At 42.7% G+C, this 18,935-nt stretch overlaps 1 protein-coding gene across 6 annotated transcripts in view; it reads left to right on the top strand.

Moving 5' to 3' along the window:
* The window catches only part of PRG4 (proteoglycan 4), a 415,676-nt gene that overhangs the window by 238,564 nt on the left and 158,177 nt on the right, over window positions 1–18,935 (top strand). For all 6 annotated transcript variants that reach the window (XM_078642714.1, XM_078642681.1, XM_078642696.1 and 3 more), the window contains one exon: window positions 9,188–9,274. In XM_078642714.1, the coding sequence (XP_078498840.1) occupies window positions 9,188–9,274 (87 nt within the window). The remainder of the gene's footprint in view (window positions 1–9,187; window positions 9,275–18,935) is intronic.

The following is an 18,935-nucleotide window of genomic DNA, read 5'->3' as shown; positions in this document are numbered from 1 at the left end:
GCTTCACGTCACAGAGGCTGGACCGGGGTGACCTACACTCTCTATTATTACCTAAGGTTAAGGTTCCTCCAGGATGCCCCGCCTCATCTGAATATTGCCCTACACTGTTGGAGGAAGGCCCTATGTTATACAACCACAACGGTCCCTTACGCCACGAATATTCCCATCTTAAGTATCCCTACCCCACATGGGAGAGTCACGAAGGCCAGAATACAGGACTGGATGGACAGTTGGGTGGAGGATGTAGGTGCGTTCTTCGGCGACGGTACCTTGCTGTATCATGGCTCCTTTGTACAGGCCACGGGAGCTCCACCACGCCTCTACTTACTGCATGCTACCGTGACACATTACATTAGAACCACATGGGCACCACAAAGAACTGAACCCCCACAACATAACCTAGTACACCTCTTACAGTACATGGGTCCTGGGGGGCATTTGGTATGGTGGTTATACACCGGGTTTCCAGCGCATGCAGCAATCACACTTACTTCCCTTAGAATACACTGGGCCGAAGATTCTAACGTGTAGATTAGAGACAAAGCATGGAACTGTATGCTGGAACACCCCAGGAAAGTATCGGGAATGCAAAATTAAAATTTATTCAGGCAATGGTCCTTCATAGATCGTACTTAACCCCTCACAGGACACACTGCATGTTCCCAGACTCCTCTCATTGTTGCCCCGTTGTAAGGCAGATTTTATTCATATGCTATGGTCCTGCCCTTGCTTACGAGACTACTGGGGAGGAATCCGCCATGCATTACACGAGGTGATGCAACTCCCAGACGAAACCCTGAACTGCCTTGTGGGCCTCCGTAGACGCTCACGGGTGCAGAAGGTACGGTTAAAATTTTTAGATCTGGCACTCATCTTGCCGATAAGAGCTCTTACAATGAGATGGAAGTCCCCTAGATGCCCGGCAATTTCCACCACCTGGCAAGCTGACGTGCTACAATGGGGTCGGGCAGAAGGTGCAGCTCTTCGCAAAGAGGAAGACAGGGGACTGAGGAAGCAGCCCATTTCAATGGAATGGGAGGCTATGCTGCTTGAGTTGGAAGAGCTTGATTTGTCCCCTCCTACAGGTTACCCCGACCCCATAACATACAAGACTACTATGTGACTCCCAATCTCTAGGCCCTGAGACCCGACCGTATAATGGCCTTGTTACGGAAACTGCATTCACTGGAATGCTACTACTAACAGCACCTCCCCGATTGGCGTGAAAGTTGATGAGGGCCTGACCAGGAAATAGGGTGGGAGGGTTAGGGTGGGTGGGATAAGAGTTCGCACTAGTTTTATTGGTTAAATGTAAGTGTACATACTGTTGTCTTGAATCTACGTACATTGCACAACCACCGCTGTTTTACAAACAATAACACAGGAGTATGAGACTCTTGCTTCTTATGTTCCACAGACCCATTCGCACAGATCCTATGTCTATTACATGTACTGTAATTTGGATACTGGGAATGAAAAACAAAATTATTGTTTCTGTAGAATGCTTTATTTTCAAGATGTTATGTCACATGGTTTTCAATAAAGTGTGTTAAAAAAAAAAACTTTACACAGCTTTTATGTTTGCTGAGCAACCTTGGTTATTCATTGGGTATGCATGGTCGACCATGGGTATGCATGGTTCTTTACCACACGTTTCACCTGTGTAGATCTGATCCTGTAACTGATATGTAAGATGTTTTCACCAGTTGATCTTCAGTGGCTGCAGCAAGATCAACTTCTGTGAAGATAGGTTTATTCTACATATGTAAGTTCAATAATGACTTTTTTGGTATTACCAACCATGAAATCTATTGGAAAGAAAAGGAGGTTGGGAGCACAACGCCTCACATCCCAGCACTCATTTCACCCCAATTCATCAAGGTAAATGGAGTGCATAACAGCACTTACTTCAGTGACAGTCTTTAGTTTTTCATCCTTGTTGGTTCAGCCAGTGCTGTGTAGCTTTAGATTGTTGTCCTTCTTCAGTAGAGAGCAACACAATCTTTTTTGAGGGTTCTAAAATGCCGCCCAATGTCTTCTCAGGATTCTGTCCCACTCACTGGGAGCAGGTGCATCAGCCAAAGCTCATCAGCTCATTAGCACAAGGGAGAATTTTCAACAATTAGAGGGTGAGGGCACACTGCCTCACATGTCAGCACTTTGTTAACCCCAATGCATCATGGTAAAAAGCAGTGCATGATAACTCTTACTTCAGTCAGTCTCAAGTTGTTCACCCTTCTTGGTGCAGCCAGTGCTGAGTGTGTCTAGAAACGTGTTTCAGGATAACCATGATGCTTTGGGGTAAGTACAAATTCCATATGCCGAAGGACAGTATCAATCCATCTTTTCCTTTAAAATCGATAAGCAGGACAAAAAACCCCAGAAGTGAATCTCGGTTTCATAACTGTTACTGTACAATTGTAGCATGATTCCAGAAGACTTGGGGACAGATTTACCAACATATCACAGAACGCAAGACAGCAGTCAAAAATGCTGTGCTGCATTGAGTGACAGGGAGTGAGCAGGATCGCGCCATATCTACAGAGATATGACACTCTTCTCCCCTGTCACTAGCTTCAGCACAGAACTTTGCTGCTGTGCGCCATTCACACACCTTTGCGCCATACTGCAAGGGAGAGTATGTGAGTCTAGCATATGTTCTGTTCTGGAAGCGTTCCCTTCCAGTACAAAATACTACACCTAGATAGCTTTTAAAACATTCCCTACTTTGCATGTATGCTGTACAGTGCAGCACACATGCAAAGTAGAAAAAGAAAGGAAAAATGAAAAATTTCACCCTTTAACACATCCTTTTAAAAGGCGTCAATTTTTTATCCAAAATTGTATCTCAGATTTTTGGAAGTTGGGGGAATATGTAGGTAATTTCCATTTTGCGATTCTCACATAGCGATTTTTAAGGAATTTTGAGAATTGCAAAATGGAATGTAGGTAATAATTCGCAATTTTTTGGCGAATCTCTAACATTCCTTAATTGCGATTAGCAAATTGCGAATCGCAATTAAGGAATGAGTGTCCCATTCATTCCTATGGGCCAAGAGGCCCATAGGAATGAATGGGGATACATTCTCAAATTGCGATTTTCTATGAGAAAATCGCAATTTGAGAATCACAATTCCAAGGGTGCCAGGGTGTCCAAAGGACACCTGTTGCACCCCTGGAATGTGCCTGTAAGTACATGTGGCACACATACATGCCCTAAGGGTATGGCTGTGCGCCACATGGCACTTTGAATTTTTAAAAAAAAATGCATTTTGACAGGAAATCTCAAAATACCATCTACTTGAAGTAGGTGGTATTTTGCGATTCCTTAAGCCAAAATCGCAATTTTAAAAGCACCCCTACATAGCATTTAAGGAATCGCACCTACATACCAAAACGCCGTTTGCGATTCGCAAACGCCGACATTCGCATCAAAAAGCATGGGTGGTTGCATGGGAACGCCCATGTAAGATGACATTGACGCTAAGTAACGTAAAGCAGTACTTTGCGCTACTTAGTGTTACTATGAGGCAATTTCCAGTGCAAAAGAACTCTTGCTTTAGGAAGTAACTAATAAAAAACTTTTTTTTGCTGGTTTGCATCACTTTTGTGCTGCTAACATAGTGCAAATTTTTGGTAAATCTGCTCCTACATTCTAAACTCCAGTTACACAAGAATGTTGCTATTGGCACCCTCACTCAAGTTTAGAAATAGTATTGCTCCAGACTGTGGCTAATTGCAGTTTAAGTCACTCATTACAAGTAGCCTCTCGATTCTGGTAGGGCCGATAATAGGTCTGGCTCTGTGGGACTTACATGTTTTGCTGCAACAAAATAGATTTGGTGCTCTTCAGCAAGACTTTTCATTGCTGAAAGCAGCTTACAAGGTCCAGGTGAACACCAGGTATACACATGAGAGAATTACATTCAAACACTGGCCTGCATGTTATTCCCTAACAATTTGTAATGGGACGTAATTCTGCTCCCCAAAGTTAACAATGCTCAAGATATTCGTAATGCCAGGAGGGAATTACCGAGCAGTTTTGTGGCCAATTCGTAATGGGACCTCAGTGGCATTTGAATTGCGGGGACCCTATTATAAGCAAAAATGCCTCAGTCAATCTACCTTGTTGCACCTCTCAGACTTCCATGGTGTCTATGTACTTTTAATAAGCATTTTAATACAAGTTTTTTTAAATAACAGGAAGCAATGGAAAGATGGTTAGTCCAGTATGGGAACAACCTCAAAATAGTTTGCTGTGCATGTTCAAACCTAGGTATATTATGGGCACCCCTTAGATGAAAATCGGTGCCTCTAGAGTCTGAGAATCATCCATTACGTGTGCCTAAGAGTGCAGAGATGTTAGACCTCATTCAATCAGTAGATTTGTGGAGCGCTTCTTGGCACCCACAAGACCCGATATCCTTGGTGTGGTATTCCACCAAACATTTTGCCTTTGCTCCCCTATTTTTGCTGAACTCCTTTTTGTTGGCTTTAAGACTCTGTAAACTTCCCCATGCTAACCAGTGGTAAAGTCATTGTGCTCTCTCCTTTAAACATGGTAAAAGTGGCTAACACCCAATTGACAAAATTGATGTAATTATATGTCCCCGGTAAATTGCACCACTGTGCCCAGGACCTTTAAATGAAATGCTACTCATTGTGCCACCCACTAAAGTAGCACTGTAAAACATGTCTCAGACATGACACTGCAGCTTGTAGTGCAGTTTTAAACTGCCATTTCGACCTGGCAAATTAACCTTTTGCAGGTCTGAACCGTCCTTTTTAATATTATAAGTCACCTCTAAGGTAGGCTCTGAAGACTTGTAGGGCAAGGTGCATGGGATTTAAAAAGTAGGACTTGAGTTTTACATGTCCTGGCGAAGAAAAATTCCCAAAGTCGTTTTTCACTGTAAGAAGGCTACCTCTCCCATGGATTATACCCTGGGTTAAATTATTAGACTTAATACTTTATAATCAATAGGGGGTTGCACTCAGCCATTGCTATGCTTCAGAGGGCAGTCTGAGGGCTGTAGGCCTCTGTCCTGACTTCTAAGGCTGCCTGTCCTGCCACTGACAAATGTAGCTTCCTTTGTACCCCCAGACAGACTGAAGTCATACCAGGAAAAGGAAAAGGTTAGACAAAAGGGGCATCCCCCACCCACAGGCTAGTACTGGCTGAAAATAAGGATGCCACCCTCAGTACCTCTAATCAGAACATGCCAGGAACTAGGGAATATTCTGCCCTGCTGTATGAAGAAAGAAGAGTGGACTTGCTTGTCTTGAACTCAGGATTCCCAGAAGTGACGCCAAGGGTCAGATGACTGACCTCCTGTTTGAGCTACAGGGACACAACAAGCTTCCAGTGTACTACCCTGCACCTGCCCAACTGACCAGCACCAATTGGACCTCCATGAGCCTTGCAGCTGGCCCTTGCTGGAGTGAGTCTTGATCCCCAAAAGGTGGCCTACCAGTGGACCAATGACTAGCATCAGAGTGTACTTCTGCTTTAAAACTGAGCTACAGGTCACAATTCAAACATTGTGGGCTTTTTGCGACCGCAAGCGGACTCCTCGTATCAGCAACAATCTCTACATCTTCCGCCAACCTGGTCTTCATGCCAACAGCAACCGTCTGCATCTTCCACCAACACGAAGCTCGAACGGCAACTTGCTCCTCCGCCTGACACCTGTCTTCTAGCAGCCTCTGTCAACACGAGCCTCCAGCTGAGACTCCTTGAATAGTCTTGGACTGAAAGAAGGATAACTTTTCACTGGTACAAATCAGGTCCCTGTATGCAACCCATGCTACATTGCTGTAGGCCTGAGCTTGTGACTTTGACCTAGTCCAGTGCAACCACATAGTCACGAGTGGTGCCTTATGCTTTCTGCCACTATTTTCACCTGAACCTTTCAAAATTAAAAACTACAGTTGTACTGATCGGATTTTACTCATTATGGGGTCATTTTACTGAGGTGAGGTGAAGAAAAGTACTTTTAGAATGGAAAGGTGTTTTGTTATACCTAATATATCGAGGAGCAAAAGGTCAGCTGTATAAATGTTTAGGGGTGGTGCCCCAACTCCTTAATGGAGACATAGAGGCATAATTTAGTTAACAGTTCCTAGAAACCTCTCATACCTAAATGAATAGGTACCTACCAACAGATTCTGAGGTCACCTGGCATGGTCCACATTTTCAAAAGTTATATTTCATGGTCCAAATTACCCCTGCCTTGGGAACATATTTGCCAAATACCATTTTAGTATGATAAAGCAATGGGAAAATGTTGTTAGTCATCAATCAAGAATTTCCATGCCAACTTGTGCTTTCTCAGATTGTGAAGTGCAGGTCCTGAAAAAGTAGAAAATAATGTATTATTCATTAATGGCTGTAGGAAGCTGGCTCTTTATATGATATACCAAAAAGAGATATATCGTGCAAAGAGTGCTAGTATTCCCTTATGAGTGGATATAGGCTTGCTCTAACAATCCCCAGGTGCTCTTCTAGGGGGTAGTCTGGTCGAGCAGCCTTAGGCTTCTCAAAGAGGAGTGTTAGACATTTGCAAACACTCACATAGCCAATAAAAATGGAACACACGACTCAATAAAGAGATTCACACTAATTTATAAAAATAAAATGTATCTTTATATATATTTAGGCACCCGAATTAATACGATCAGGTAAGTACGTTTCGAGAAAGCAATACTTTACGTTTTTAAAAGGCAACACTTAGTGCAATTTTCAGAAGCTGCAATGTTATCCTATGGGAGGAAAAACAAATATGGCATTCAGGTAGAGTACAGCAACTTATGAGACCAATCTCCTGGACTTATGGTGAGTATGGGGCATGGGATAAGACAGCACCAGGAGGTCACCTCCAGCGGCACTAGTGCAGCCGGGTGCAGTGGTGCAATACAGCGTCAATTGCCCAATGCTAGTCTATGGGGATTGGTCTTTGTGAAAAGAGGATACAGGTTTGGGCTGGGAGGCCAGTCGGGCTGAAGCATCAAGGGGGCTCAGGCCTCATGATGTTCAGGGATGTGGGGACACTTTTTGGTCCCCTTCTCCATGGCCCAGGGGTGAGGGGTGCAGAGGTGTCTTTAGGAGAAGTGTTTCTGTCACCGGGAGCACTTGTGGCTAACGGGGCCTATAAACAGAGGCTGCAGCTAGTAGCAGTGAGTCCACAGTGGGTAGTCTAAGGTGGACTTTGTCACTGGAGAGCAAACAGACAATTCTGGTACCATTGGCCCACTTCAGCTCAGGCTAGGTAGCTTGGGTGCAGTGGGATTTTCAGGTGTCGGGTCTCTGTGGTCCGGAGCCTTCACAGCTTGGTCTTCTACCTGTAGGACGGAGGGGAACAACTCCCCTGCTCCTTGGAAGTTCCTGAATCTTTAGGGAAGTGTTGGCAGCCTTCCCAGGCTTTGGAGGATCAGCAGTTTGCAGGGTGAGATGACTTTAGTGCAGTTGTCAAAAATAGGAGAACAGGTTGGCAGGGTAGGCTCCAAGTCAGTTGTTTCTTCTTCTGTTCTTGCTTTTTGCAGTTTTTCAGTCCTTCTTCGTTTCTTGGTTGGCTCTGATTTCCTAGTGCCAGGGGTGCCCCTAAATACTAGATTTCGAAGCATTAGGGGAGTGTAGGGTAGGGACCAAAGGGCTACCTACTCCTGGGGTCACTTCACCCCTATATGACCACTTCCTGTGGGAAGTGGGCATAACCCAGTTCCAAAGTTTGCCATCACCAAGATGGCAGACACTGAGTTTTCATCTTCTCTTCAGGTAGCCCACATTAGGGGTGTAACTAGCCTGAAGGTTAACAAGTCTCTCCTATCACCTTTTCCCAGTGCCAAAAAGGGCCCTGGTCAAGGCGGGGGTCGGCATCCTCTCCTGTGGAGGAAGCCAGATTCACATACCAAAGGTGGTGGGTTCCCTGAAGCTCCCTGCCTTAGCATACTAATTCACAGGACATCCTGTGGGAGGAGGTGTAAACACCCTCTGCCTGAGGATGCTTTGTTCCCTACCTCCTGAAAAAAAAGGCCCTCACCCTTGTGTGTCAGGAACTTGTCGGGGTGGAAGGCTGGCTAAGACCAGTCCATGAGCACACTGGTAGTTGGTAGGTTTTCAGGGGCATCTCTAAGGTGCCCTATGAGTGCATGTATTGGTAAAGCCAACACTGGTACCAGTGTGGTATTAACAATATGAGATGTTTAATTCCAAACATCTCTATTTTCAGTAAAGCCATCATGTAGCTGGGGACCTCGTTTTCACCAGTGACCAGCACATGTTCTTAAAATGGCTTCCCTGGTCACTTGTACTGAAAATAATGGAAGTGAACATCACAGGGACATATCTGATCATGCAGGAATGCCCACACATGCAGTATAGTGCTCTCTGACTTAAAGCTGTAAGGCCTGCTGTAGGGGTGATTACCTGTACTGCATGCAGTGTATGTGCACACAGCGAAGTGTGCCATGTCATGTCTTCACTTTTATCTGCATCAAGACCCACAGCCTGCAGTGGCAGGCTGTATGTGCTTGGTGAAGTGTTGCTTAAGGCGGCACAGTTTGTGCTGCACCCCTTAAGGACTCTCTTTATCCTCCTTGACCTAGGTAACAAGGGTACCATTTACTAGGGACTTACAGGGAGTGGTAAAGATATTGCCAATTTGGGAAACAAATGTACTGTTTTGAGAAACACATCTGGCACGGGAGACCCGTTTAGCAGGAACCCAGTGCACTTCCAGTCAAAATCACATCAAATACCAGGCAAACAGAGGGGGTGACCTGGCGCAGAGAATTGGAATTACCCTGGTGGAAGTACTATTGTTTCTAAAGTTTAATGTCTATATCCTTCGGAGGCTGTAGTATGTCACAAACTGAGTACGGGAGGTGGGATGGGAGGGTTTCTTTGTTACTTTGTTTATTGGTATTTTCTGTTGTGTTAACTTCTGAATAGACCTTATGACCTTTGGAGTTCCACATGCTGCATGATAGGATGTATATGGTTGGTAATATTGCCCATAATGTGGAAATGTATGGTGTTGAAATGCCAATAAAAACATATAAAAAGCATGTGTTTACAAGAGCAAATGTTAGGAATAGTGGTTCACAGTAAGTATTCATATCGATTATAAATAGTTCTAAAAACCCATATCTTTCTCTTCTTCTCCTTCATCATTTCCACCAAATGAAGGTGACCTACCACCCAAGAAACGCTCACCCAAGAACCCAAAGAAGACAGCAAATAAGGACAAGGCTACTCCTGAAGATGAATTCCCAGGTATGACATGGAACTGGCTAAAAATTATTGTTTTTTACAAGTATATTTGAGAAATAGCACAGGGCAATTTATCCAGAATTGGGCATTTGGTGTGCGTTGTACTCATCCAGTTGAATACAACCTTCATTCTTTTCAACGGTGCATGATGCACACATGTTTTTGTACATTGGTAGGTGCATTTGAAGAAGTCTTGGCATGCAATAATAGAGGACACTCACCCCTTCTGGTGAGGATTGGGATAACGGTGCTGGTGATGGCAGGTGTCCTGTGACACAGATTAATGCCCAACCCTATTCGAGCTATGTTAGTAGTTTAACTGGTTATTGGCTGCTGAAGCAGACATATCTGGCAGTGGGTGACAGAGACTGTTTAGAAAGGCAGCTGTTGTTTGTTGCAAGACAATGTTCCCCTAAATTCATTGTGTACTATTGATTGGTGCTTTGAAAGTTAAATTATGTTGTAGATGTGTTTCCACCCTAGCATTTCGAAAAGGGAACACAGGCTAGTAAACAACCAAGTTTTTTATCAGGGGTATAAATCAAAATAATTTGAGGAAGAGGAGAATAATGAAACAATAACCAATAGCTTGCTTTAGAGTTGGCTAAGATTCACCTCTGAAGTCAGCATTTCCACCAAACATTAGAGGATTTTCCATTACCATCTAACTCTTAATCCGACCCCTAATGTCCACCCAATATGGCTGAACCACACACACCTTTAGTGGATTACAACTGCGGATCCTAAATCCAAATGTTGCCAAACAGTTGATGGTGTCTGGGCCCATTTGCACAGAAACACTCAGTCGACGATCTTTTGTACAACATGACAGGTGAGGAGAATTACACTTTCAATTCAATATCCAATTTCAGTGTAGCCACTTTAGGTTACACAATAACTCAGTTCTACACCAAGGGACAGATGTCTGACCTGCGCAAATTGTGTCGCTTTTGTGAGTGGCTATTTGACAACATGCACAACAGTGTCTTGGACACTGTTTGCGATTCCCAATAGGGTCCCAAAATGCAAGGCTCATAAATATTAATGAGCAATTCGCATTTTGTGTCCATCTTTGGAATGGCTGCCCCTCCCAGGGATGGTGGCCTGCTGGGCTCAGCAGACCCCCATGTTGGGACTGCTTTTAAATAAAGCAGCTTTTTTTTAAATGCAGCCCGTTTTCCTTAAAGGAAAACAGGATGCATAGAAAAAAGAAAAAAAAAGAAACGTGCACTGCCTGCACGTAAAACATGTTTTTGCCCTGTGGACCCCTTCCCATTCCGAATGCATTAGCACATGGCTATAGAGTCGCTATTTGGAAGGGAATGCCCCTTCCAAATACCGAGTCGCAAAACAGTATTTTGCGAGCCGTCGTTTATTGCGACTCACAAAATACTGTTTGTACATGTGCCCATGTTTTTTAGCGTGCTCTAAGACCCGTTTGCGCACGCTAAAAACCATTGTACTTCTGGCCAATAGTTTCCATTTACTAAGTTTATTCCAAACTCGAGTTCAAAATCAGATTAATATATACCAGTCTGAACATTATTTTGTAGAAATACAATTAAATAGTAAGAAGCCAAATCTTCGGAAGCTATTCACCCTGTATAACAAAAAGAAAACAACTAATGCTGGTATCTCCATGTAAGTAAGAAGAAAACAGAACTTTGCATCAGATTGCCTTAACTTGTTATTGAAAATAAGCAGGTATCCCTATCTGTCCCTATTCTATCCTACCCTGAAGTGGCAACCCTAAACTAAAGCACATAGAAGGAAATAGAGGGAAGGTGTAAGCCGTCAGAGTCCTCTATAAAGGAGCTCTAACATGGCTCAAGTAACATAAAGCCACAGTAACTAAAGCAGAGGTCTGCACCTCAAGGTGCCCTAAGTCAGAATTCTAGTTATCTATCCCTTACTGTGTTACGTCAAAACATCAGTTGTACCCAAAGGACATCCCTCAAACTATATTCAATCAATTTCCATACGATCAGCACACATTGGCTTCCTCACACCATCTTGCGGTTCCCATAAATCGTTACTGCGGCTGAACTTGGTCTCGTTGGACCCTTTTCTCTTTACTAATGAAGTCTTGTCCACCTGCAGTGGGAACACAAAACCCATGCAACATTTCTACAGCAAGAATAAAATATGAATTTGAACTTTAAACTGAAATGTGAGCTTGAATCCTAATGCATCTCAGGCCCACAAGTTAGGCTAAGTTAACACGTGCACAGGTTACATTATGTGCACTTCTCTATACACAAATAAATCAAAGTTTCTCAATGTGTAGCTTTAGAATTAATACAGCAGTAATGTGATTATTCATTTAGAGCATCTGAGCACATAAACTTTCATTTAGTAAACATACCACTATGTTCACTCATCTGTGAACACTCCAAACAACGTGAAAAAGAGTCACAATTCTATCAGTTACGTCTCTAAGCACATATATTGCGTTAGTTCTCAGGGATACTTTAATTACTCAATACCCCCACTGTCGTTTTCAACATTAGTCACACAGAATACATGTGAGTGCAGACTGCATGTACTTATAATGCACTCCTAACAATTGTGGAAACATTGGAAAAAACAGCAAAACAGGGTAGCTTTGCCTGCAAATGTACACTGGGGCTACAATATTCAACATGATGACATCTCATGAGTCCAACATTAAATAACTGATTACAGATTTTATAGTAGAAATTGGAGGGCTAAGGATGAGGTAAAAGACACTGAGATTGATTCTGAGTATTTCTAGGTAGGTTCAACAAGACTAATGTTAGAGCTTTGGGAGTGAACAAAGAATAGTCTGATCTGAAGAAAAAGTAAAGCATCTACAATTATAGACTTGGTGACCCCCGTATAAACAAGCACAAGCAAAGCCAACAGGTCAGTTCTTGGTCAGAGACCTATTGGTTTTGCCAATACCTGTTTCCTTTGCTATGGTTTATTATTAGTTTACTGCTCCAAGAAAGTCACATATTACCTATCTTGGAATGGACGACTACAGATATATTAATAATGCATGTTTCCATGTTCAATGAATATTCATGATCATAGTGCCATCAAACCAAAGGACCAATGATTTGAGTTTATCCTTTATAAAAAATTCTAAACTAACCTTTTATATTTTTGATATTGCTAGAGCATAGAAGAGGGACGCAAATATAGGGGCATAGGCACTGAAACAAACATGATGCCAAGATAGAGTGAATGGTTGCATTGGTTTGTCTGTTGGGAAACTGAAACTTGCATATGCTAATTATTGGGAGACATGCGTGCGCCAAACAACCTATGACATTTCGATGGAATTACATGGCAGCTCAGAAAAGTTATTGCCTGTTAGAAAACAGCACTAGGCATCATCTATAAAATATGGATTTGACTGACATACTGCCAGACATCCTCTAATCAAGATAACTACTGAAGAACAGTTGGTGTGGCTATACATTAGAGCAAAGCAAACACAAGGAAATGATGGACGGAGCACTGAAACTTTTGAGACACTCACCCCCAGTCACAGATGTGGGTTAATCCATCATCATTCTTTAGCTCACTTCACCACCCCAGTTCAGACCCACCCATATGCAAATCAGTCTTGGCCATGTGCCTCATGGGAACAGTCCAGCCCGAACTGCATTAGAGCAGCCACATTTGGACTAGTGATGAAGTTTAGAACAGAGTGCCAGACAGTTTTACCACCAGCTTCAAAGTGACCAAAGATACAGATAATTAATTCTGTTTTTTCATTGCCTGGAAAAGGTTATTATTAGGGTTTGATAGTGAACTCCAATCAGGGAGTTTTCCGCACTCGACAGAGCATACAGAGGTCTGAAAAACTCCGCTCCTCGTAATGGAGTTTTTTCCTCGCTCGCGCTCTCCAACATCAACTGGGCAGGCGTGAGTGAGGAAAATACACCTCCTAGAAAGATTTCGCAAAGCAGACGGTCAGATTTCTCAGCACGGGCAGTCGTGGTTGGTTGCGAACACTCGCATTGAGAAACCTTTCGTTCGCGTTGAGAAAGCTGGTGCTGGGTAGAAAATCTACTCGAGTGGCAAGAAAAGAAGCAGCAACCTCTTGTGCTGCACATGGTGCCATTTGCACTGATTTTACAGTGCTGGATAAAACACCCGGAGCTGAAAATCAATGTGAACGGCAAGTCCAAATGCACTCCTCAGCTTGCAGAACTGTGCGTAGCGTAGCTGAGGTTTGTGGTCACTTCGCCGAGTTCCGATACTCCGCAAACTCCCCCCAGGCCTAGGTATTATCCATTTATGTATAGCAAAATAGTTATGTTCATTTTTAATTTTTTTTATATATTTTTTATTTCATGGCAGAAAAAAAATACAGCTGAGGCTTAAATTCTCCATACTTATAATACAGTGGATAAGTGTCTATATATAGCATATAAAAACCATTATCAGCTAAGTCCATATACTGAAATAAAACTCAGAGCAGCATAAAGTCTATATACAGGCAATAAGATACTTTTAAAAAGATTTAGGACCTTTGCGATTGGCTTTTTATGATGAACAGAGCTAGAAACAATAAAGGGATAAAAGGCAGATGTAGGAGCAGCCTTTCATAACAATTACAACCATACATTTCATTCTGACCGGGTAAAAGAGGTATTCCAATTTGTAAACAGGCCCCAGATCTTATTTCCTTTTATCCTGTCCTTTTCCCCTCTCAGTTCATAAAGCGCTTTTTCTAAGTTATAAATATGTAAAAAGCGGCTTTTCCACTGTTGAAAGGTCGAAGGTCGCGGATCCAGCCAGGCAGAGGCAACAAAGAGTCTTAGAACTGCCCTTGCGATAAAGATCAGCTCTTCTCCCTTCTTCCTGTTAATTCACTCACCCCCAATAACATAAGATGTGGTGACAGGGGAACCTCCTCTTTTAAAACAAGCTGCAGAAACCCAGAAATTTCTTGACCAAGTGGCTCTATGAGGGGGAATGTGGAAAAGATGTGTATTATATCCGCAGCCTGTGACTTGCACCTAAAGCAATGGGCTCCTTCCACACCTCCCCATCTCGTGATTTTAGCAGGCGTGATATACAAGTCAAATAGGGTCTTAAAATGTTGTGATTTCAGATTGACTGCACACAGCACAGAGTTCCCCAATTCGATTGACTCCAAGAAACGGGAGTCCAAAACCCCCAATTTATCCTGCCATCTTTGCCTGTGTTTATCTAAATCGTCTGGCTGCTCCTCCAGCAAACAACTATAAAGTTGTGAGATAGAGGAGCCCGAACTACGAGTCAGCAATTCAACTAATGCAACTTTTCCCAAGCCTGCAGCGCCACCCGCTTTTTTAAGAAGGAAGTCCCTTAACTGTAAATATTTTTAAAAGTCGCAGGGCCTATACTGAATCGTTCGCGAATTATATCGAAGGGAGCTATGTGATCTCCTTCCAAAAAATCAGCAATCCTGTAAAAGCCGCTCCTGCCCCATCTTGCCAAACACTCATCTTGTAGGGCAGTAGGGAGCTGAACATTCCCAATTAAAGGGGTATACCTGTTAAATCTACCCACTCCCAACTTTTTTTCTTATACCAGCCCAGCTGCGAAAAGCAGGTATTAAAACCTTGAATCGGGTTTTTTAAAAATAACTGGCTTCATAAAATTTTATAAGGCAGCCATTAGCCCAAGTATCAATCAAGATTTCGAATATTGAGGGGACATAGCTAGGATCGTTTCTCTCCCTAGTCTTGGCTCCGAGGAGAGACCAGTAGTATTGCAGAACGGGGCTAAATATTATAGTTTAAAATGTGTGAGTCCCCATCCCCCTCACTCCCTTGGAAGGGATAGGAATGCATTAGCTCTCCTTGTTCTGTCGTTCAACCAAATAAATCTCGCTACTTCCCTCTCTATTAAATGAAACCAAAAATGGTGTATTTCAAGAGGAATTGTGCGAAAGATATACAGCAGCTTTGGGAGGATAATCATTTTAATGATATTGCATCTGCCCATTATTGACCACTTCAGATTGTCCCAGCGCTGAAGGTCATTTTTAATTTTCCCCAAGATAGGAGCCATATTTGACCCTACTATATCCTCGACCTTTGCTGTGATAAAATCCCTACATAGACAGCTTTCTCAACAATTTGAGCGTCCAAAGCTGTGGCAAATCTATTTGTCAGGATCTGAGTTTTAGTTTTATTCAATAGATAGCCCAAGTGAATCCTAAAAACTTCTGCTATATTTTCGACAGCTCGCATTGCTCCATCAGGATCAGAAGTAATTATAGCCACATCATCAGCATAGGCCAGGAACTTGGTGTCCCAGCCGCGTAGGCTCACCGGAATAATGCATGACGCGGCCTCCAGCTGCCTAAGAAAGGTGTCTACATATAATGCAAACAACAAGGGGGAGGACGGGCAACCCTGCCTAGTCCCCCTACTAATTAAAAAGGCGCCGAATCCTCACCCATTATTCTTAATCGTGCAATGGGGTTTATGTATAAAACCGGTAATGCATTAATAAATGAAACCCCAAGGCCGTTAAGCTCCAAGACCTTCCATAAATAGTCCCATGCCACACGGTCAAACGCCTTCTCGACCTCCAAGAATGCAACCCCCATAGGCTTAGAGAGAGCTTTGGTAGCATTAAATAGTGTAATTACCCTTCTGATGTGCTCTTCCGTCCCCCTATCCTGTATAAATCCGTGTTGCCAAACTGAGACTAATTGATGCATCATAGAATTCAGCCGAGTGGCTAGGATCTTCGAGTGTAGTTTGGCATCACTATTGAGCAACGTAATGGGTTTATATGTGTCCAGACTGATAGGATCTTTACCCTTCTTTAAAAAGATAACAATATTAGCTGTGCCCCAAAAGCCGGGTGGTAGAGCACCCTCCCTAACCTCTTTAAATACCACAAGCAAAGCTTAGCATATCTCTGTAAAGAAAGCCTTATAGAACTCTATAGGGATACAATCGGTGCCGGTGGCCTTACCTGCAGGTAAGGATCGGATTGCACAATATGAATCCTATTGCGAGATAGCCAGCCCCAATTGTATACCCTCCTCCTGTGATACCTTTCCCCTCGGGCGAAATACGGAAAGATCCTCCTCCAAAAGAGTACCAGACGAAGCAGCACTGTATAAATCCTCATAAAACTCTCTAAAGTACTCTCTAATATCCCCCGGTTCTGTGACAACCTCCCCCCCTCATATTCTTAACCCGTTCGATATGACCTGATGCAACCTGTTGCCTAGCCCTGATTGCCAATTAAAAAAACGACATTTTCGCTGAATTCATAGCGGTCTTGCCTTTAGGCCAGGTTCTTCCCTGCTGTCTTTTCAACGCTGAAGTCAGATAAGCAAGCTTTTATAACCGTGATAGAAATCAGAGTTGAGGAAATATCTTCTCCCTTAGCTACTTTGCTTATTAATTCTGTCTCTAAAAGCTTCTGATAAAACGATGTATTCTGTGCGACCCCTTTTTTCTGCTTGGTAATGCTACATTGCAATGTCTCCCCTCTTGTTGCTGCCTTAAACGCATTCCACATCATCCCAGAAGGGGCATTACCGATATTGTTCTTAAAAAACTCTCTAATCCAAACTCTCATATAGTCAACATATTCATTATCTAATAGCAGTGCCCTCTCAAATGTCCAGCCAGTAGGCTCCTTTCGTATCCTACTGAGTGTTAACTCCAAGACAAAAGGTTTATGGTCTGACATAACTCAAGGAAAGAGCTCCACTCTAGCCCGCTGCATAAGTTCTGGGGAGGCTAAAAAATAATCAAGCCGAGCAAATTTACCATGGGGGGACGAATAATAAGTGTAACCAGGATCATCGGGTTTTAATTTAGCCCACACATCGACCAGACCTATATCTTTTAATAAATTGGTTTGCGCCCTTTACTAGATACTCCAGTCACGCCTGGGGTTCCGCTTGAACCATTAGTATTTAAATCTCCACATACCACATATGGTGCCAGCCAGAAAAGCAGTTCATTAGCTAGCAAATGCAATACATCCGGATCATCTAACACTGGAGCATATACAGAGCATAGTGTAAACGTACCAGCACCATTCTTGCACTCCATTATGACTCCTCTACCATTCCTGTCCACCATCTGTTTTCCCCCAAAGAGACAGAGCTGCTCTTCGAAAGAATGGCAACCCCCTTAGTCTTAACATCTTGCGAAGTGTATGGTAAGCCCTTCAGCCCTAAAGATGTATACAGATCACAATCTTTCTGTGCAATATGAGACATGTTAGGGGCACATTGGGGCCGAGGAAGGGGAGCTGCCGTGGCGGGCTATGCTGCTGCCGCCAGCTTGCTTTTCCAGTTACGAGCCGAAATAGTTATGTCTGTAATGTAAAAAACATATATGAGTTTTTAGAGACACATAAAATGGATATGCTGTTTGTCACAGACACATCAGCGATTTGACCTCTGGCCATGACATAGTCGCAGCCACTCCAGCTGAATATTCTATTTACAGACCTGATACGCTGGATAAAAGATGTGGAAGGCTAGTCAATATTTACTGTAATAATCTGGCTGACACTTTTCAACCAGTTACTCTCTCTCATTGTGAAGCTCTTTTTATTTCAATCAAAATTGATAATGCACAACCCTTTAATGGGATTTTAATTTATCAACAATCCGGAGTTAGACATACTTTTGTGCAGGCCTTGAACACGATATAGGAATCATCCTCTCTTGCTAATGACTTAAGTATATTATGAGGCTTTAGCCATTATTTAGAAGACACCTCAGAGAAACAGACTATAGCCATATTTGACATTATGTCCAGTACTGGCCTCAACAAACAAAACAGTGGGATTTCACACCCTTTCTACAGTATATTGTCTGGACGGGATTTTTACAAATAATCTTTGGCTAAAGAGTACTAGCATTTTGGCAATAAGATGGTTGGATCACCATGCAATAATCTTTGATTTATATCTGACTCCACAACCCCAAATTTAGAAAATTCCCTTAATGTACACACTACCTGACCATAGCATGAGATTCTTCTGGACCAATTGAATCAGGTCTTTATGCAGTCTCAGCCCATGACTACAGATAACTTAGATACCTCAGACGCATGGATTTGTTCTGTGGTGAACACACTGGCCCTGGCCAAGAGATCCTATCGCAAGAGACAAAAACCGAATGCACTTGGGTTCAATGATAACCTCACAACACTAAAACAATGCTGTAGAAAGCAGAAGCTCAAATGGAGGAACGACTTTCAGCAGGCTGAATATATAAACAGGCTATAACTGAGTACAAAAATGCTACTAAAAAAGGAAAAGGCTCTAACTTTACTCAAACAGTGAGACAGCAAGAATTTAGTGAAAGAACTCTATCTCACAGTTAGTAAATTAACAACTACACCTAGTAATAATTCTGCAGCTAGCAGTCAAAAATTCTCTGATACCCTAGGTAGTTGTTTTCAAAACAAAGTAAAAGATGTATACAATAAATTCTCTGATACTAAAATCTCTTTGTTGGAGGGAACAACCGTCACCCAGATATGCTCGGTGCACAGACAGAATGTCAAGTTTTAAAATATCGACATACACAAATATCGAGTTGGAAATATTGTGATACAGGAATATCGACAGCAAGAATATTGTGGTCAAGAATATCAACTTTAAGGTAAGAAATATCGTTTTTGAAAATATCGAAGTTAGTAATATCGTT

Source organism: Lissotriton helveticus, chromosome 1_1 (assembly GCF_964261635.1).
Source record: "Lissotriton helveticus chromosome 1_1, aLisHel1.1, whole genome shotgun sequence".
NCBI classification, from domain to species: Eukaryota; Metazoa; Chordata; class Amphibia; order Caudata; family Salamandridae; genus Lissotriton; species Lissotriton helveticus.
The sequence above is the reverse complement of the archived record's forward strand: the minus strand, read 5'-3'. Positions and strand labels throughout refer to the sequence as shown.